Source organism: Gracilinanus agilis, chromosome 2 (assembly GCF_016433145.1).
Source record: "Gracilinanus agilis isolate LMUSP501 chromosome 2, AgileGrace, whole genome shotgun sequence".
Taxonomy (NCBI): Eukaryota; Metazoa; Chordata; class Mammalia; order Didelphimorphia; family Didelphidae; genus Gracilinanus; species Gracilinanus agilis.
This window is the reverse complement of record NC_058131.1, coordinates 663,732,640-663,754,736: the sequence shown is the minus strand read 5'-3', so window position 1 is coordinate 663,754,736 and position 22,097 is coordinate 663,732,640. Positions and strand designations below refer to the sequence as shown.

At 40.4% G+C, this 22,097-nt stretch overlaps 1 protein-coding gene across 1 annotated transcript in view; it reads right to left on the bottom strand.

Moving 5' to 3' along the window:
* The window catches only part of ZCCHC24 (zinc finger CCHC-type containing 24), a 124,350-nt gene that overhangs the window by 18,975 nt on the left and 83,278 nt on the right, over window positions 1-22,097 (bottom strand). The window contains exon 3 of the mRNA XM_044660240.1: window positions 520-684. Coding sequence (XP_044516175.1) covers window positions 520-684 — 165 coding nt within the window. The remainder of the gene's footprint in view (window positions 1-519; window positions 685-22,097) is intronic.

The window sequence follows — 22,097 nt, the reverse complement described above, 5'->3', positions numbered from 1 at the left end:
TTCCTCCCAAAGAGGAATTGTTGAAGCAATAGTGGGTTCTTCCTAGAGTACCCCACTAGATTCATATGGAATGCCACTTATATTCATGCAGTATCTTCAATTCCAGTCCCCACACCCCAAATTCATATACCATTTTAAAAGATATTTTATTTTCCCAATTACATGTAATAATAATTTTCAACATACATTTTCCAAAATGATAAGATTCAAATTGTCTCCCTCCCCCCTCTTGGAGATGGTAAACAGTTTGATTTGGGTAATTCATGTACCATTCTGATTCTTAATATTGCACCTTTCCACTCCAATTCATGCAAAAACTTAAACTCCTGGATTTTGTAGGAGTTTGAATTTCATTATCTGCTCCCACGTTCACTGGGTCCTCACAGGTCAGTGGTATGGGAGAGAATTATCCTTTCTGTTTTATAGCCCATTGGAGGGAAAGTAGGAAGCTTGCCTCAGGTTCCCCAATAATTCAAGAAGTTAGCCTTCATTTCTTTCCTTCCCTCTGTCCCCTCTTACCTGCTTGTGAGGGTACACATTGATGTGACACTTGATACATTCTTGTCCCATGTTGGCCCAAGAGTTCCCGCTCATCCATTTTCTCTTGCACTTGGGGCACTTGTATTCCCCAAAGCAACGCTTCTTGCCCTGGTACGGGGTCAGACCCTCTCCTTTGGGGCGAGCCTAGAGGAACATGAAAGGAACAAGAGAAAGAATGGAATCCATCTGGCTGAGTTCACATTACTAGGCTTCCACCAGTCACTAATCCCCCCCCTTTCAGTTGTCAGCTCCTCATCCACCTTCCTTCCCCAGGACTCCTGAAAAAGAGGGTTAGATTTCCTCCTCCCTGGAGCTCTTCAAGCAAGGGCCAATGACCATCTGTTGGGGATATCGTACAGGGAATCCACGTTCAAGTCCAAATTCAACTAATAGACTTCCTAAATTCCCTTCCAACTCTCAGATTCTATGATCTCTGTGGTCTTTTCTGACTGCAGCTAAGATCAGAGGCTTTCTGGGGACAGTGACTGGCCACATATTGGGCCTTTGGAAAGATGAAGAGCCAATGGCTGTCTGACTGGTTTATAATATGTAACCCAGACGCATATACACAGGGATTTCCAACATTTGCTCTGCTGTACCACTTAACTTTGCCAGTCAACATGAATTTATTAAGTGACTCCTATGAGTCAGCCATTATACTAAGGTAACTTAGGCTAAAAAAATAATCAATTGCATAATTACAGGATAATGAAGCCTCATGTGCAAAGAGCCTGAGAGTTTTAATTGACTGCAAGCCCTGACTTCAGTGTAATGTGGCAGCCAAAAAGGATAATTTTATCTTATGCCAAAGCAACAAGTATAGTGATCAGACAAAGGTGGGGAAACCGTTCCAGACACTTGGTCCTGGTTAGATCACATCTGGGTTAGTATGTCTAGTTCTGGGCACCTCTACATTTTAACTGGGGCATTGACTAGCTAGAAAGTATCCAGGAGGGTGGAGCTATATGGAAAGCACATCACAAGAAAGAATTGAATGAAGTGAGATAATTTAGTCTAGACAAAACTGAGGAGTGAATAGATCTCTTAAAAAACGTGAAAGGTTGCTGAATCAAAGTTTTCTGCCATATAACTCCAGAGGGGGAAGCACTAGACTGATTAATGTGTAGGTACAAAGTAAAAAGAAGCAGATTTCTAATAAGGACCAACTTACTAACAACTTGAACTACCCAAGAACAAGATGGATTCCCTCATAAAGTAATGAGTTTCCCATCACTGGAGCTGTTCACATAAAGAACGGATGGCCATCAGGTAAGGACCCTGCAGAGGGATTTCTATAATTGGTGGGAAATGAATTAGATGACCTCTAAAACCTTCGAATTCAGAGGTTCTATGGCAGCATCATTTAGTGGGGAGTGTGGGGGTGGGAAATCTTTGGAATTGGAGTCATAAGATCTCTTACTTGTATGGCTTTGAGTAAGCTACTAAACTCCCCTGGGTCTTACTTTCCTCAACTGAAAAATGAGGGGGTTGGAATAGATGACTTCTGAGGCTCCTTCTGGCTCTAAATCTCTGATCCAAAGATGCAGATGCTCTGGGAAAGCATCCAGAGGGCAAAGGTCTTGCCTGTTTTCATTCTTCCCTACAGTTTGACTTTGGGTAGAACCACCTAACTAAGACTTTAATCTAACAGCAGGCTCTACATTCTTACTATTTGGGTTCCTGATTTGTCATCCTCTAGTAGCTTGTTTGCCTCCCTACCACTCATAAAGCTACCAAACACAAGTGTGTATAAATATATACATACTTATAAACACACATATTTATGTATACATGCTCTCCTATATCCACATATGTCTATACATGCACAGATACATATATACACATTCACACATACATACTAATCTTTCAGAATTTCTGGTAATGATTGATTCTTTCCTTTTCTCACCAAATCCAATAACCAGTCTCTCTCTGCCCCTCACCTCAGCATACTGGGGGATATTACTCAAGTTGGATCTCTGAGGGAAAGACTCCCCCTCCACAAAATTGTGAAATAAACTAAGTTTTCCAGAGGTGACCTGATGTTGACGTTATGAAAGAACATTAGCTTGGGAGTCAGGAAATCCTGGTCTTGGTCTTGTCTCTGCCATGAAGCATCCTGTGCAATGCTAGGAAATTCATTTCATTTCTCCAGGCCTGAAAACCCTCAGCTTTAAAATAAGGGGGGTGGGGTTGGACAGGGTGATCCCTAAGGTCCCTTCCAGCAATATGTCCTGTAATCACCCCGTTGAGTTCTAGCCAGGTGGGTCTGCTCACTGTCCCAATTAATCACATCAGGGTCATTCCTGGTTTTGCTCATGCTCTACACTCATCAAAGGACAAAGTGAGATTAGATGATCACTGAGCCTTCCCAGCACTGACAGTCTATGGATGAGGTTGTTTTCAACATTCTTCTGCCTCCTCCTTTCAGAAGTTCTTCTTCCTTTTAAGCACTCTGTCCAGAGCCTCCTATTTTCATGGTTCAGCATAGTCTCTCTTCCTATCCTCCTTCCTTCTCCATACTTTCTGAATTTCAGAAAGGCCACAGCTTTCAGAAAGGAAAAATGATGGATAACTAATTCACACCAAGGCCAAGATGGTGAAAGGCCTTAAGATCATGCCATCTGAGAATCATTTAACAAACTGGCGATGTTTGCCCCAGAGAAAAGAAGGCTTAATGGGGACATCACACGCTCCCATGACATGTCCCTCATGGGGACATGGTAGCTGAATCCAAGTCTTTGAAAGTATGTCATATGAAAGAGGGATCACATTTATCTTGCTTGGCCCCAAAGGATACAACTTAGAATAGTGGGTGGGAGTTGCAGTGAAGCAGCTTTAGGCTTCCTTGTCTTGGATGTTATCTACAGTTTTAAAGAGGAGTTTGGAGAAGGCAATGACTGATTTAAGCAAGTCACTCTCCACTGCTGGCATTTCAGAAAATAGGTGATAACATATAGGAAAGCTATTGAGAGCCCGATAGGCCTTTACCAGACTTCTTCATATATCTAAATCTATCTATCTATCTATCCATCTATCCATCCATCCATCTATCTATCTATCTATCTATCTATCTATCTATCTATCTATCTATCTATCTCCTTTTAGGAGTTACCAAAGCAAAATTGAGTTTGAGAGTTTGGAGGGTGGAGGAAGGGGAGAAATGGAGTCTGAGAACCTATTTACCAATTATTTTACTGGCTGGAGAAGGGATGTGGAGAAGGAAAGAGAGGGAAGGTGAGAAGAGAGAAAAGGAAAGAGGAGGAAAGACAGAGATAGAGGAGAGGCAGAAAGAAAGAGAGAGAGTCAAAGAAATGAAACATATACAGTAGAAAGAGAACAAAGAGAAAAGAGATGTTAAGGAGAGAGACAGAGATAGAAACAGAGAAGAAAGGATTTTTTTTTTACTGTGAAATTAGAAAACCACCTTTTCCTGAGGTGATATTCATCAAGAAAACCTTGATCTAGGCAACTTGGGGACACTTGGTTCCTCCCAGGAGAAGTGCCCCTAATCATTATCAAGCTACCAGGCCAGCTTAGGGAGGAGAGCCAGCAGTAACTACTATGTAGATGAAAACTCTAGGACAAAGCCTGAATGGAGAGCTTCCAGAAAAGGAATGAAATGTTTCTACATTTTTCTAGAACAGACTGTAAAGGAAATGCTACATTAGGTGGATTCCAGGCATTCAAAATTAAACACCAGGTACCATGAAATCTCAGTCCAGGAGAGCCCCAGAATTAACTAAATGAAGTTATATTTATGAAGCTTGGAGTTATCTCGTTAGGCACTGTGTCCTTCCTACACACCATGAGAGCAGCTGGCCACTAAACCTCTAAGTAAAGCCCTCCCTATCCCCACACAGCTTGTGCTGAAGGGAAAAGGCTGCTAGGTCAAGGTCAAGTGGAGCAGGGCAAAAGGCAAGGCTCAGCTTTGACCTCTCTCATCTGTAGCAAATGGCAAAAGTCCTGTCCTCCCAGGGGTTATTATTGCAAAACTTAGTTTCAGGGTTTAGGGGGTAGGAGGGAGGATGTGAACATGGACTCTGAGAATTTTGTTCTCATAAATACTCTGAAGAACAGAAATAGAGAAAAAGAAATTATCTGCTTTGAACATATAATTTTGCTAGCTTTCGTGGTTCCTGTATTAAATTGGTTGTTATCATTTTCCTTTATAAGTAAATCCTTCCAAGTGTGAATGGGTAGGAGTTGGGAGAGGAGTGTAAAGGGGAGAAGGAGATGGAAAGACAAAATGGATGCTGGATTATGAAGCATCAGAAAGGTAGAAGTTCTGAGGGCACAAGACAAAGGATCTACTTATGGCAGGGTGTTAGGTTTTGAGATTGGACAGAGCTTTAACTTTTTTTTCATTAATTAATGTTTATTTTTTAAAATTTAATTACTTTAGGGGCAGCTGGGTAGCTCAGTGGAGTGAGAGCCAGGCCTAGAGACGGGAGGTCCTAGGTTCAAACCCGGCCTCAGCCACTTCCCAGCTGTGTGACCCTGGGCAAGTCACTTGACCCCCATTGCCCACCCTTACCACTCTTCCACCTATGAGACAATACACCGAAGTACAAGGGTTTAAAAAAAATTAATTACTTTAGAATATTTTTCCATGGTTACATGATTCATGTTCTTTCCCTCCCCTCCTCCCTTCCCCCCTTCCCTTAGCCAACTCAGAATTCCAGTAGGTTTTACAAGTATCATTGATCAAGATCTATTTCCATATTATTAATATTTGCAGTGGAGTGATCATTTAGAGTCTATATCCTCAATCATATCCCCATCAACCCATGTGATCAAGCAGTTGTTTTTCTTCTGTGTTTCTGCTCCCACAGTTCTTCCTCTGAATGTGGATAGCATTCTTTCTCATAAGTTCCTCAGAATTGTTCTGGATTGCCTTGCTTCTAGTAGAGAAGTCCATTATATTCGATTGTGCCACAGTGGTCAGGGCTTTGAGACAGTAGAATGGGACACGCTCAGGACAGATCCATCCCTTGGTATGGGATCAAATCAATATCTGTGTCCCCTATGTCAGCTAGTAGGATCCCAAGGAATGCTTCTATTATCCCATATCCCAAGTTCTTTGAGTTGGGTTTGGATCTAGAGTCCCATCTCTTCTACAAACTTGCTTTGTGACTCTGGCAAGTCACGACCACACTCCCGGCCTCTGTTTCCTTTTCAATCCAAAGAATCTTTGGCTCTCTGGGGAAAGAAAGGGTTCCTTGGCATGGGTTTCCCAGCCCCATGCTGGCTTTAAAAAGAACCAGTCTGTATATTTTCCTTCTCCTCATTGGCTCCAGCTCTCATTGTCCTGTTTTTCTCTTTTGGCAACATCAGTCTTGGTGTCCCTTCCCTGCCCAAGAACCTTTCTTTAAAGGTTCTCCATGTTCTGCAGGTTCAAACCATAGATTCCTCAGCTGGGTGTTCAGACCTTTTACAATCTAGCCCCAACACATATTTGTGACCTTGTTTCTCACTAGTCCCCTAAATGAACTCATCACTTCTCATTCCACATTTCATGTTCATTCCCCAACCTAGAATGACATTTCTTCTCCTCTCTATGTATCCCAAACCTACTTAACTTTCAAGGCTGTGTTTCAATTCATCTTTGTGCATTGTAATCCCTGATCAATACAACTCAACATCTCTCAAAGAACTTACTGTCTATACCTTCAAGTTAAATATTTAAACTGTATTCTTCCCTGTACTATTTTGGAATTGAATGTATTGCTTGCCCAACTAGACTCTAAGGGATCACACATTTTATTTCTCTTATTTCATAGGTCAAAGGAAAGGTATAAGACTTTAGGGTTAAAAGGGATTTCAGTAATCTTCTTGTCTAAATTCCTCATATTTCAGAGAAGTTAGGTGATTTCCAAAATCACACTTATGAAATAGCAGGGGTAGAATGTGAATACAGGTCTTCTGATTCCAATACCAATGTACTGCTACTACCCCAAGCAGTGCCAAACACAAGGCATGTATTAATACCTACTTATTGGCTGTCACTCTATCTCAAAGAACAACAAATAACTGATTATAGATATAACTATATCATTTAAAAATCAGCCTTTGGGGTATAGTCATATAAGCATTTGACAGAGGGAAAAGCAAAAACTAAAAGAGAAAAAATGAGAAAACAATGTGTGAAATTACTTTTGTCCTTTATTCATTCTTAGGTGCTAGGATACAGCTATTATAAAGGTCACAAAATAGTTGTTATAAAGACAGGGATTCTGTCACTATTACCTAGAAAAGCTCAACAGAGGCAAAGCAGTCCCCATAACAAACGAGGTAAAAGAACCTAGAAACTGCTTTTGATCAAAAAACACTTAATCCCTTTGTCATTGGTGAGTTGTGACAGTCAAAGGCAGCACCAATCTAGAGGACAAAGTAACTCAAAAAATATTGTAAAGAAGGAGAATGGGAAACTGAGAATTATTTCCCTACCAAACAAGGAGAAGCTTGATGAAGCAAAGAGCAAGCAGGGAACTTGGTAGGAAATTCAGTCCAGCTTGATCATTCCAAGGACATTTGTAGACGACTTAAGAAGAGCACAAAAATAAAATCCAAAATGGAACAGGTCTGCTGACATTTTCATCGCGATCTATTATAATTTACCACATCAGGAAATGATGTATTTTATGAGGAAATAGCAATGGTGATTAAGAAGATGAAGTCAGGAAGAATGATTGAATCTGACCACATATGTAAATAAAAATTCCCTGTTGGATATGAAAAAATTTTAAAGATCCAGAGATCAGTTTTTCATGTCTTAAAGCAGGAGTTCAAGAGAATGATCACAGATGGTATTAGTAACACCTCTCAAAAAAAATAAGAAAATGTAAGCAGTTTCCAATCTGTATATCTAATTTACTATTACTGTATTAAATTCATGAAGGCAATGAAGGAATCCTCAACGAAAATATGGGAATGAAACAAGCAGGCTCTTGCAGCTGATATTCTCAAAAGGGCCACATCTTTACAGTTACCCAAGTGATGGAGAGGCCTAGGGAATAGAAGAGTCCACTGTGTTTATAATCCATTGATTTTTTAAAAGCATTTGACCCTGTGGGTCAAGGTAATCTCTTTTCCTCAAAGTGTCTCTTGTGATTACATTAATATTAGGAGAAATTCTATATGACAGATGTAATTACAGAGATCACTTCTTTCTAGCAGTGTTATATATTGACATCAATCCATCAACCAGACGTTTATCAGCCTCCTACTAGGTTTCAGGCACTGTGATAGAATTACAAAGATAACAATTAAACAGGCCTTGTTTTCAAGGAGATTACATTATATCACATGAAAAAGAATTTATGGAAAATAAATAAAAATAAACAAACCATAGAGTTGCTCCAAGTAGAATGAGCTGACTTAGAAGGTGGTGGGTACCCCCTTATTGGAGGACTTCAAATAGCAGCTGGTTGACAACTTGATGGGTATGTCATGGTAGGGATTCTTTTCAGGTGTTGTTTGGATGAGATAGCCATTGGGGTCATTACAGCTCTTAATTCTTTGATACATGGTGATTTGGGGGTGAGGTGAAGGATTAAGGAGGGAGATACCACCAGCAACTGCAGGGATCAAGAAAGACTTATGTAGGGATCTGTACTTAAGCTAAGCTTTGAAGGAGGCTAATAATTCAAAGAGGAGGCAAAGAAGTTGCACATTCCAGGCATGTGCAGAGGTATAATGATAAGAGATAGGATATCACATATGGAGGGTAGCAAACAAATAAACCTGAAAAGGGAGAGTGCAGCCAGATTATGAGGGGCTTTAAGTAACAAAGAGAGGAAGTTTCAGATCTCATCCTAGAGGCAACAGAGAGACATTCTTATTAGGTGAAATCTAAAATAGGTTGAATTATGAAAGTATATTGAAGTATAAAATAGGTTGATTTAAAGTGTTTACTAGTGTCATGCTGGATATTCTGCCCAGTATCCAACAAAGGAAGAATTCCCAATTGGTGATGAGGCTCTTCTAAAACTATTTGCAGAGGACCATATGTTCATTACGTCTAGATTGGAAAAGTTATGAAATTTCACCAGTGAAATCTACCCACAGTTAACATAAGAATATGGGTCTAGATAGCCATTCTGTAGAAAGAAGGAAGAAAGTGAGTGAAAATGTATGCTGCCCAGAAAATGCCCAGAAACTGGACAAACAATCCATTGAATTAGCCCATCAATATAGATATCTTTGGTAGGCACTGCAGATGGATAATGGACTGGTTCCAGAACTGAGTAATGGGAGGATGAATTCTAGATGGGTCAGAAATGGAAAACTATACTGTTAATTTGTTGTTGTTGTTGAAATGATCCCATACCATCAAAGCCCATCTTCTTAACACCAATATTTTCCAAGTGCTACTATCTGGCTGCAAATCTGGCTGCAAGATCATTGAAAAAATGAAATTATAAAGTAAATCAGTTCTGTTGATTATCTCCAGTTTACCCTGTCTATACCTTTGTTTGCACAGACATGTTTTCATGTTGTCATCTCCACTAGACTATGAGCTCCTCGAGAGCAAGAACTATCTTTTGCCTTTCATAGTACCCCCAAGCATTTAGCATAGTACCTGGAACATAATGGGAATTTAATAAATGCATATTGACTGACTGGCTCAAAGAACAGTAGAAAGATGTAGAGGTAATGTAAGAGGTCTAAAGAATATAACATCAAGTTATGTCTTCACAAATTACATGAAAGTCATTATCAAAGATATACATGACTAGCAAAGGAGGTGGGCTGGTGATGTAGTGAGAACGTCAAATGATGATTGGATAGACTGCATGGTACCCTGGTATCCAGAGACATCAAAGAACCAAGAAGAAGGTCTATTGTATATTGAGTAGAACCTCAATGGAAGAGCTTTGGAAAAGCATGGAGAGGATGAAAATGTTACAATGGAAATGACTTTCGTGTATGGGTTGGACTAAATGGCAGGTGAGGATCCTTTCAAATCACAAATTCAGTGATTCTACTCAAGGGGATTATAAATTGTGGGAGCATCTACATTCATCAGCCATTTATATTTCATATCAAAATATGATTACTCGAAACTCTTAGGACAGTCTCTTATATTCCCTGAATATTTCTCCATCTGTAAAGTAAGTGAGGAGGTTGTAGGTGATCATTTCTAGAAGTTGATTCTGGGTCCAAGATTCTAGGATTTAATGATGTAGACTGGGTCTGGAGTTCAAGGGATGACTATTCTCATCCCCTACCTAATCCTAGCATGGGGCAATACTGCAGAGTGGAAGGAGATGCAGGGCTGGAGTCTAAGAATCTGAGTTCAATGCCTGGCTCTGTTATTGATTACATGTATCTTGGTTAAATCTCAATTTCTTTGTTCCTCAGTTTGCTCATCTGTAAAATGAGGGATTAGGACTAGATGATTTCTAAATTTCTTTCCATCTCTAAATCCAATGATTCCAAAGGGATGTGATGTTTTAACAACTTACTTTGCTTAAGTGACAGAGTGAAAAGAGAATCAATTACATGACAGGCATAAACTAGGTGGAGCTGTGGACAAAGTATCAGGACTGGAGTCAGGAAGACTTGGGTTTAAATCCAGCACCAGACATTTACTAGCTTGTGAGACCCTAGGAAATCATTTACCTCCTGTCTGCCTAATTTCTTAAACTGTAAAATGGGGATAATAGTTCTTGTCGTGAAGATAAAATGAGATAATATTTGTACTTGTTTAGGAGCAGGACTTGAATTCAAGTCTTCTTGACTCCAAGGACAGAATGTCTAGTTGCTATACCAGTAGTGTTAAAGTCATATAAATGAGGGCCACTATAACATACAGAAAGATCCTAGAAGACATATATTGACTCAGAAAACTATGCGATTTTACCTAGTTCTTTCTTTTTTTTAATTAATATAGCAATATATTAAAATTAGAGAAGAACTACATCTTAATCTAATTTAGGCCAAATTCAGGAGTGTTGTGGGCCACTGCACCATATACCATGTTTGCCTGTCTAGGAATATTGAGGATAAAGTAATCAAAACAACACAAGTCCTTTTTCTTAAGAGCTCACAAATGAGCTCTTAAATGAGCATTCTTAAATAAGAATGAATAAAGCAGAATCAAAATGACAACATATACACTAGTAGTAATAGTAACAAAATCCAGAAAACATATAGAGAATGGCGGGGGGGGGGGGGGGGGAGAAATTGACGAAAGTTGTTATAACTTCATTAGTTATTTTAAATAAAATCTGAACAGAAACTTGGAACTTGATGCATAATCTTTACTTTTATTTTTGTTTATGTATTTCAAAGTTTGTATTTGTTGGGGTTAAGTTTATAATAAAGTGGTTTTTATTTAAAATATGAAGAATAAGAATCAAATGGTGTGAAATTGTAATAACCAATGCCCATCAGAGAGAATATGGGGTGGGGGACTATATGTGTGGAATGCTATATTTTATATTGGAATTGGTTAGAGTTTGCCAAACTGGTTTTTTTCCCTTTGTTATAAAGGGATGATTCTCTGAGAAGGGAAGCATGAAGGATAGCTATATTGGGAAGTATAGGTGATATAAAAACAAAAGAGAGTGATAAGAGATCGTTTCAAAGTAAAGAACAAGGGAGAAGAATCTTCATGGGCAAGAGAGACAGGAAAGAGGGAGAGAGTCCTTTTATTCCTGGAAAATCTTCATCCCAAGAGAACAGAGATGATTTTCCTATGTGATTCAATAGACATTTATTCTGTATCTACTGTGTGCAAAGCACTGTGGTAGGCAATAGGGATGCAAAGAACTTTTTTTTTAATGTCATGGTCCTTTCCCTAAAGAAACTTACATTTTGCTTTCCTTAATAATTGTAACTTTTCTTTAAAATTGCAAACTTAATAATTGTAAAAAAATTATAAAAGAAGCAAATGCTTCTACAGCAAAGTTTTCTTTGTGAACTTGAAGGTTTGCAAGATGCTTTCTCTCCAACACCACAGTGAAACTGGTGATCTAAATATTATCATCTGAATTTTACAAATGAGAAAAGGAAGCTCAACAGTGAAAAGTGACACAGAGTCCTAAAAATCAGGATCAGGAATAGATTTCCTGCCAGTCCAGTGTTGTTCTCTTTCCACTACTGTGGGCTCAGGAGAAGATCCAGTTACATAGGCACAAAGGGGACTCCGACAGACACAAGTATTCTAGTTAAGCTGAAGTTATCCAGCTGTTCTTCAGTAGGAGAGATTTAGAAGGCCTAGGGAAGAGAGAGGAATCTTGTGCTGAGCTGGAAAAGAGCTTTGAAAAAGATATTCTGAAATTGCTCTTTCCCTTTTTTCCACTAAGGAAGCTGACTTTTGTGTGCCTTTTGACCATTCCTCCCAGCCCAGGAAGTTAGGGGTTGGTTAGAGTTTGTTAGACTGTTTTTTCCCCCTTTGTTATAAAGGGATGACTCTCTGAGAAGGGAAGCATAAAGGATAAGAAAAAAGAGAACAAGGAAGAAGGAGGAAGATGGAAGATAGGGTAGAGCAGCCCAAGAACTCATGTGAAGACAGAGCAGGCCAGAGAGGTCCAGGAGCAGTTTTAGGAGATTCAGTCGAGGTGGTGGGTTGATGGGGGGTTAGTGAGGGATGTTGTCAGACATGGATAAGAAACAGATGGAATATTTGGGAGGGGTTCAGAGTCTCAGGGTAAGGGGTGGAAAAACAACAACAAAATGACTCTGGGGAGCTCAGAGGGAGGAGGGGAGGAGACAAGGCTAAGGAGAATCTTAGAAAAGGAAAGAGGAAGGAAGGAAAATGGAGAAAATCCAATAGGAGGAGAAGCAGGGTTTGGGGAAGCTAGTGGATCAGGAGGAGGCACTCTAGTAGAAGCAATGGAAGAAAATAAAGAAGGGATGAGAAGAGAGGAGAAAGGGAGGAAATTTCTCTCCTCCCAAAATGGGGATATATAGAATAAAACCTTATGGACTCAACTTCTTGACCTGCATGAGCAAAAAACTCCCTATCTCTAGAGGACTTAGTCAAACTGAAGGGTATCTTGATTGAGTTTCTGCCCCTCAACAAGGACCTGCTGGTCTTCTCCCACCCCCACCCCCCAAATACTATCTTACTAAATTCTAAGACAAGTCACCAAGTTTTATTTTAAATTCTTTCTTTTGCCCCAACTGTCTGTCTCCTTGGGATCCACTTGGGTAAGAGAAGTGGGTGTGAATTGGTCCAACTGCTCTGGAAAGGAATTTAGAATTATTTGAGGAAAGTGACTAAGATGTCCAGAGCCTTTGACCAATTGATTCCACTGCTAAGCATATATCCTAAGGAGAGTAGTAACAGGGAGGCTCACCCTACACCAAGTATATGTGGTAGCACTTTTTGAAGAAATAAAGACCCAGAAACAAAGAAGGTGCTCATTGATTGAAGAATGGCTAAATGAGTTATGATAAATGAATGAAATGGAATCTTACTTCGATGTTAAAAAAAAAAAAGAATGTGATGAATACAGAGAAGCATAAAAGGACTTCTTTTGAGTGTTGTACAGTGAAGTAAGCATAATCAGGAAAACCATATACACAATGACTAATAATGTAAATGAAAATAATAAAAAGAACACACAAAATTAAAATGCTTCAAAATTATAATAACCAAACTTAGCCTCAAAAAAGAACTATGAGAAGGCATCTCTCCTTGCTTTCTTTGCAGAGTGGGAGACTCTGGACATAGAAAATTTAATATATTATCGTTTTTTTTCTACATGTTGATTAGTTTTGCTTAACTGTTTTTTCCTTCTTTTTTATTCTTTGTTACCTCTGAAAAGGGGAGGGAGGAATCAATCAGAATATCTAGAATTATGGAAAAACATTAGCAATAAAGTATTTTTAAAAAAATGAAGATCATAGGTCCTTCCTATCTTTGAAAAACTGAAGTAAATGTCTAAGAGAGGGACAACTAGATTACTCTGTGATTTCTGAGGAGACGGTCATTACTGATCTAGGACATTAAGGAAGGCTTTTCAGAAGAGGCTGAATTTGAGTGAGGCTTTAAAGGATGGGAGAAAGAGTAGTGGAGGAAGCCTCCACTTCATTCATCTCAGCTTCTTCATCTATAAAGTGATGAAGTTGAAATTCACCCTCTCTTACTTCCCTTATAACTCTGATTCCTATGATGGGGCATGTACAGAAGTGAATGCTCCAATTTAGCTGGTGTTGGGGTCAGTGGTGGAAAAAAGTATGAGGTAAGACTTAACAAGTTAGATGGAGGGACACTGTGGAGCAAAGGGAGCTGGAACTTGACTAGGTAGGCAATAGTGAGCGAGGGAGGATTTTTGAGCAGAGAAGTGACTTGATGAGATCTATACATGTAGGAGGTAAGGGTGGCAGCAGTGTAAAGGATAATTTGAAGAAAACAGAGGGTATTCCATCCTCACAGCTCAGCACTCAACACACTGGTCAGAAACACATGGAGGGCAATAACTGGGCACATATCTATAGAGTTGGCAAATTATTTGATCCTGAAAAGTCAAATAATCAAGAAGTCTTTAGCAAGTTTTTCCCTGCACCTGGTCTTGTGTTGGAGTACCAAAAAGAGGAAAATAAACTCACTAGCAGGGACCTTTAGAGATCATCTAACCCTATTCTACTCAATTTACAGGTACAGAAAAAGAGACCTAGAGAGAGGAAAAGATTTTGCCCAAGGCTCCCTCACAAATGAGGGGCAAAGGCAGAACTCTAATCAGGCCTTTTGACTTCCAGTCCCATCAAATGTCAGATTGTGTAGTACTAAACATAATCTCCTATACATGAAAGGAAAGAGAGACAAGTGTGGACTACAGTAAACAGGGAAGGAAGTGGGAATCGAATTAGTTTTTGAATTGTGTTCAAGAACTAAACTGGCAGAGGGGAGAGGAGAAAGCATTCTTGGGGTTCACAAGCAAAGCTGTGATGGTGGGAATTAGTAGAGTACAGGCAGGAGCTAGTTAGAAGCAACTTAACACCCAGCCAAGATACCAGTGAGAATTTCTTTCAAATTTACTCTATCTCCTTAGATTCTAAGAGATGGCGAGATAGGAAGGGTAGCAACTACAAGATCAGAAGGGGAGGAACTATTAGCGCTATTTTGTAGGTGAGAAAACTGAGACCCAGGATGTAAAGGGTCTTGTTTATTGCTCTAGACGCATATTAATCACAAAGCTGGTACACTCACGACTCCTGATTTCTAGTGTCCCAGATTCTCCCAAACTTGCTGCCATCTTCATTCCCCATAATTCTGAGTCTGAAGTAGAGAGAAGGACAAGAACTCAATACATGTTCCTACATTCTTCTATATCTTCCTCTACTTCCCTTTAAAGTACTGTATCCTGGATCAGACTATCCAGAGAGCACAATGGCTTCATGCATCCTGGGGTTAAGAGAAGAAAGTTGTGCCAGAGAAAGGGATGGTAGGAGGGGAGGGGGTACAGCAAACCCAAGTCCTGGGAGAACTTCTCTTCCCCCAAGTGGCATTGTGTGGCTGCCTCTGGCCCTCTCACAGGAGGGATGACATTGAGGTGGGGGGAGGAGACACAGAAGGGACTGTGTTTGTTTGGTCTCTAGAGCTAGTTCCTGGAATAGCCCAGCATGCATAGTTTATGCCTGTAAATGACGCCAGTGCAGAAAGGAGAAGGAATTTTTGTCTCCAACAAAGGGTTCTTTCCCCCCACAAACCCTCCCACTTGCTGCCTCCCAGAAACACATGGTCTTTTCTTGCAAGACTTGAATATTAAAGGGGTGGTGGTAGAGGAGGCCATCACGGATGACTCAGGCTGCTAACACTGAGTGACTTGCCCAAGGCCACACAACATGCCAATAGCAGAGCTGGAATATGAGCCCAAGCTCTTTTCACTGAACCATGTCACGAGAGGAAGGTCTCATAAAGCACTGTGCCGCCACGGGAGTAGAGAGTGGTGTGTGGGCAACCCGTTCCCCCATCACTGCTGCCTTCTGGGCCCCAGGGCATGGGGGAGTGTCCATTGCACGTGTGTGTCTGTTTCCCGATCGGTCCCGGGGTGGTCATGGCCACGGAGGTGACACTCAGGGCTCCTGACCAGCCCAGAGGGTTTGAGGGGGTCCCTTCACCCATTAACTCCTCTCACCGAGTACATCCCTGCTCATCTGACAGCTCTCGCTTCTCTAGGCCAATGGGACACAGTGGAAAACTGGATTGGGAATTCTGGTGTTGGGACATCGGGTCTGGCATTGTCGCGGTCCTGGGACCTCGAGTAAGTCTCTGCATTCCCTAGAGGTTCCATTTCCTTGTCTATAAAATAGGGACTATAATGCCTATTCTAGCTACCTTGTGGTGCCATTGTGAGGTCCAATAATGGCAATAATTTTTCTAATGCTTTGAAGTTTATGAGGCACTTTCCCCACATCTAATATCAGACACTCCCTAGCTATGTGACCAAGAGCAAGTCACTTAACCCCACTTATCTAGTCTTTCCTATTATTCTGCCTTGGAACAGATTCTTAGTATTGATTCTAAGACAGGAGATAAGGGTTTAAAAAAAGAGAAGAAAAGAAAATGTTGGATGGTTTTACTAATTGACACCTACCTTGTCTATAGCCAGCAGAGAGCAAGGCAAAATCTCTCCTGGATAGGGAAAGATTCCGCTCTAATGCCTGAACTCTTTTAATCATAACTTTCATTATATGAAATACTTTTTCAGCCAATTAACAAATATAGTTCAAATGAGAGGTTTGTATTGCAATTCTCTAGCAAATTTAATGGGGCAGCTAGGTGGCACAAGTAGATAGAACACCTGGCTAGGAGTCAAGAAGACCTGAGTTCAAATCCAGCCTCAGACACAATAGCTGTGTGACCCTGACCAAGTCATTTAGCCCTGTTTGCCTTAGTTCCTCATCTGTAAAACAAGCTGGAAGAAGGAAATGGCAAACCACTATCTTTGTCACAATAATCCCAAATAGAGTCATATCTGAAATGATGGAATAAGTGCATTTAATAATAATCAGACAGTTAGACTGATCAATAAAACAACTGGAAACATTTAGTGAGACCAGTTGGTGCAACAGATAGGGTGCAGGACTTAGGAAAGCCTGGGTTCAAATTCTTCCTAGTAGCTATGAGACCCCACAAGTCATTTAACCTATTAGCTTCAATTTCTGTATGTAGAAAACAAGGATAATAAAAGCACCTACCACGCAGGATTGCTGTGAAGATCAAATGAGTTAACATATGAAAGATGCTAGGCAAACCTTAAAGATCTATAGAAATGCTTATTATTATTATTATTATTATTATTATTATTATTATTATTATTATTATTATTATTATAGTGCTTACTAGAAACCTAAGCTTTAGGGTGAGGGACTCAAAGGTAAAGCAAAATCAGTCCCTGTCCCAACAATCCTCAGGAGTTTACATTCTAACAGAAGAGGCAACATGCACATAAGCAGGTACATACAGACAATGCACAGAATATATGGAAAATAATCTTAAAAGGGGAAGGCCCTATCGGCCCCCGACCAAGGAAGGGCCTTTTGCAGAATGTAGTGCCAAAGGTGAGTCCTGATGGAAGCCAGGAAAACAGAGAGGTAAGAAATTGAGAGTTAAAGAAGGAAAGGGTTCTAGGCATTGGCTCCCTCCCAAACGGATTATTTAGTTTCCAGCATGAATTTTCACACCTCCAAAGGCAGCAAATACTACAAATCAAGGCTTGAATGATTGCTGTGCTGATTGAACTTATGAAAGGGAGGGACAAAATGAGAATTAATGAAGATTAAAAGGGTGTCCCATGTTCTTTTTCCTCTGAAGAGTCACTTGTTAGACACTGATCAGCATGTCCTACACAGAGTAAAAACAATAGAAAGGTGAGTTTGGAAGATGGAATTGTTATATCTGAGGAACAGCAAGCAGGCCAGGATGGCTTGACTTTATAGAGTTTGTGGAGGGGTCCCAACTCCCAACTTGTTGTCTTTGTACCCTTGGGGGGGGCACAATCTATAAATAAGTAAATATAACTTTTGTTGACAATCATTATCTTGAACCTATATGCATGGATGTTTTCCAATGCATGTAATTACTACTGTGATTAATAAAATATAACTTCAGGAGCAACTTGCATATAAGTCATAAGATCATAGTTCCCTCATAAACCATCTAATCCAATTCATTGGTTTCACAGATGAAGAAACAGAAGAAACCAAGGAAGCAAAATGACATGATCAACATTGCACTTGTAAATGAGCATACAAGGTGGGATTTGAACCTGGGTCCTTTGTCTCCAAGAGTCAATGGTGCTCTTCCAACTGGACTACACTGCTTCCCAGTGTAGAATTCATAGCTACTTTTCATCATTATGTTTTCTCGATCAATAGATAGTAATAGCACAATTACTATTATTCAGTAGTCTACAAAATTTAGTGATGCTAAAAAAGTGCTCTTCATATTTAAAAATGTTAAGAATCATTAGACTAGACCTTCTCTAAAATTTCTTCTGGTTCCAAATCCTGCCATTAGAAAATCATTCCTTTTGGTTAAGAAGTGTGTATCTGTAAGAGAAACCAATTAACCTATCAACTCAAGTTCATATATCAGCTTTGATTGATTTTTTTTCCATTTGCTGAGAATGGGACAGCTTAGAGGGGAGTTTTGATGGGCAGCGAGAGAAATGTTAAAAGGGTGCAGAGATAGGGACACTACTAGTTCCATAAGACTGTGAGTTCCTTGAGTGTAGAAACTGTCTTTTGTCTATTTTTGTATCTCTGGCCCTTAGTACAGTGCCTGGCACACAATAAGAGCTTAATCATTATTTACTGACTGGCTGTTGACATTCTAGAGAAGTAGGCAGTAAGGAGGCAGCCTCAAAACATGGCACAGCTGGGGTATGGGCAGGGTCATTTGATGAAAAGACACCAAACTTGCCTAATTCAATAAGGGAAAAAGCCCTGGGCTGGTAGTCAAGAGACCTAATTTCCAGTTCCAGCTATCCCATGTTATATTCAATAATCTGGGAAGAGATGGATGCCACCTTGAGTGACAGGGATGGCAGTTGAGAGACTTGGAAAGTTCCCAGGCGCCGTGAGCCAGGGGCAAATGTCGGTTGGCCTCATCCTATAAATACCCCTCATAGCCACTTTGAGGGAGGTCTCTGGACAGAAGTCTCTGGTCTCTGAAGTCTCTGGACTCAGAGGCTGAGAACTGGAGATCACAGATCTCTGCCAACCTCTGTGGTTCAATCTGGGCAGTGGGTGGCTGGAAGGGTGGTTGAAGGGTTGCTGGGTGATTTAAGAAGAGGATAGGAATAAACCTGAATCTATTTCCTGATAGACTGTGAGAGCTAGTGAATCACCAGCACTGGTGATAAGAGAGCTGAGAGAATAAATACCATCAATACATCTGCCGCAATAGCCTCCCTGTTCTCTGGCTTGGCTGTGGCCAGGTCCGGCCGGAGGTAGAGGAGAGGTGAAATATCCAGCTTCCACCTGATCAATAGCCTCCAGTCCTGATTTTTATTTAGTCTATAGAAAACAGATCAATAGGGTTTCCAGTCCCCAATCCTTGACCTAGTTATCCTTTCCCTATTTATAGATAAAGAGTGTTCAACAACGAGTACCTTCCTGAGTGCTTTCTATCATGGCCCTTGGGAAGGGAGTCAAACGCAGTCAGATCCTGAAAGTTATCCAAGGTAGATCAATAGCCCAATACTAATTTATCCAACCCCAGGTTGGACCTGAAAGGTTACCCATCTATCTAACCTTAAGGGTCCTTACTTGGGCAGCTATTAGAGGAAGGGGATAACTTGCAGCAGCAGTCAGGGTAACAGGAGTAAGGTGCTCCTCCAACCAACTTCAGCTGAGGAGATCATAGATAGATACACATCATCACCATCACTATACCTCTATATCTCCCTTGTACCCCATATTCCTATAACACCCACTAATTCTCTGTGGGAAACCTGACAAGTCACCTCTCCTTTCTGAGTTTTGGTTTATTCGAATGTATGTAAAATGAAGGAAATGAAATTGATGGTCCTAAGGCCTTTTCCAATCCCTCCTTCCAAGACCTAACCTTGGAGTCCCCTACCTGTCGCAGAAAAATTCACTCACTGGGGAGGTTCTTGGCTGAATCCCTTTCTGCATTCCACTAGAGGGAGCACTATATCCTCCCCAAACCTTAGAAATCTAACTGGGATTGTTTTTGTAATGCCTCTGTGGATTTCAAAGTACTTTGGGGTCCACTTTGCAGACAGGGACATTGAGTCACAGTGGCTCTACATCCTGAGTGAGTTGTTCAACAGCCTACACAAGTGTCCATTCCAAGAGAAGGAGAAGACCTTAGTCTCCAATTGGGAAGGGGAACAACAACCACCAAAATAGAGCTCATATATATATGGCACTTCATAATTTTCAAAGAACTTTGCTCACAATAATCCTGTAAAGGAGGTTAGGATCAATGTAGGCATCTTTCAGTGAGGACACTTCTCCTACCAGGATAGATGAGTGAATTTTCTGAAATGAGAGTTGCCTGGGGCATTGAGAGTGACTAGCCCAGGGACTAGTCAGTATATATCAGAGGCAAGGCTAGAAGCCAAGTTCTCCTGACTCCTAAGTTGTTTGTCTCTTCATTATTCCATGATGCTTCTCATAAGCTAGCTAGTGTAAGTATTAGTCTCATTTTTTACAAAAAGAGAAACTGAGGCTCAGGTAGGTTAAGTGACTTGGCCACATTAAGTGGTAGACCCAGGAAAAATGGTGCCAAATCCAACATCCTTTCTATTATACCGTCCCACCTCTGAAAGAATGAGAGAACTTCTCATAGACTCCTCAGAGAACCCAAGAGAGGACAGAAAGGGATAGAACATAGACATAGGACATAGAGTCCTGGGTTCAAATTCAGATTCTGCTGCTTATTGACTACATGAAATTGGGCACGTTACCCTCTGACCTCTGCTGTCACCTCTACATCTGTCTTCTTTATCTCATGGGGTACTTGTGAGGCAATCACTCTGCAAGTTAGCAAAGAATATAAAGGGAATACAAAGAGAAAAGTTAGCTTTTGTGCTGCTGACCCAAACCACCCTCAACATCCACCCAGAATGAAATGAATCAAGAACTCCTCTCCCCCACCTTTTAAATCTTAGCCCAAGTCCCACCTCCTTGAGAAAGGCTTCCTAGACTGCCAAAAAATTCTGATCAATCGGTCTATTAACCAGCATTTAAGTGCCTACTATGTGTCAGGCTTTGTGCTAGGTACCAAGACAAAAGATGAAACAATTCTTACCCTTAAGGAGTTTACATTCTGTCAGGGCAAACAAAATGTATCTATGGTATATAGATATCTATGTCAACATACAGATACGGACACACTGTATATAGAATATTATATTGTATGTTATAGTCTAAATAGATTATTATATCATATCAAATATTACATATGGGATTGTATATAGAATAATCATGCATTATTGTATATGTTCTACATTGAACATTATTATAGTACATAAAACATTATACATAAATTATATATAGAATATAGTATTATTATTTTATCTACAATATATTATATTCTATATAGAATATTACATATAGAATTATTTATAGAGTAATGATACACAGTTATTTTTACATATAGAATAAATCTAAAATAAATACAGGACAGTTAAATTAAGGGAACTAGGGAAGGAGGGTACTAGCATCTGGAAATAGAAATACAAAAAACATCCTGTCTTCCCATTACTAAAGGAGGTAACAGAGTTAGAACTTCATGACCTAGGCAGCCCTTAGTGTCAAAAGGGATTCTGGTGGGCAGAGAGAGGAAGATCAAAGTTCATGTGTTGCCTCTGATAGCTACTGGCTGTGTGATCCTGGAGTGGGTGACTTAATGTCTCAGTGACCATAAACTGCAGAGAAGGTGCCAGTCTTCACTGGGAGGGGTTTGCTCATCCTGGGCATTCTTATCTCAGTGCCGTCACAGACCCTGTCTCTATTCCCAAGCTGTATCTATCATCCTTTGCAGTTCTCAAAGTGCTAGCTGCAACATTCCCCATAACCTTGGGGTATAGGCAGGGTAGAAGTTACTACTTCCATTCTACAGATGAGGAAAGTGAAGGCTAGAAAGAGAATGACTCACCCAAGGTCACATAGTTTATAAATTGGGGTTTGATATCAGCTCCTCTGCCTTCAGATCCCAAAGTCATCCAACTGCATTCCAGTTAGTAAGAATTAGGACCAATGTTGGGGTTTGTCAATGAGGATACTTTTCTTACCAGAACAGATCAATCAGTTTTCTGAAATGAGAGCTGCCTGGGGCACTGAGAGTGACTCAAACCTGAGTCTTTGGGGTCTAAGATCCAGGGTTCTTACCATTCCTTATTGTCTTAGGTGTGATTGCCTTAGATTCTAAGCTTGATGGAGGCTTAGGTGAGCACGTATGGTCTGATAGGATGGACTGTCCATCTTCTCCCTTGTCACTGTCCTGGGTGGATACAGCAGAGATTTCCCATTTCCCAGCCTTGTGAGGAAGCAGAACCACAGCTCACTGCCAGGCAGTCATTGCTTCCAGCTGGAAAGCTCCCTCTAACTGCAGTTATTAAGAAACA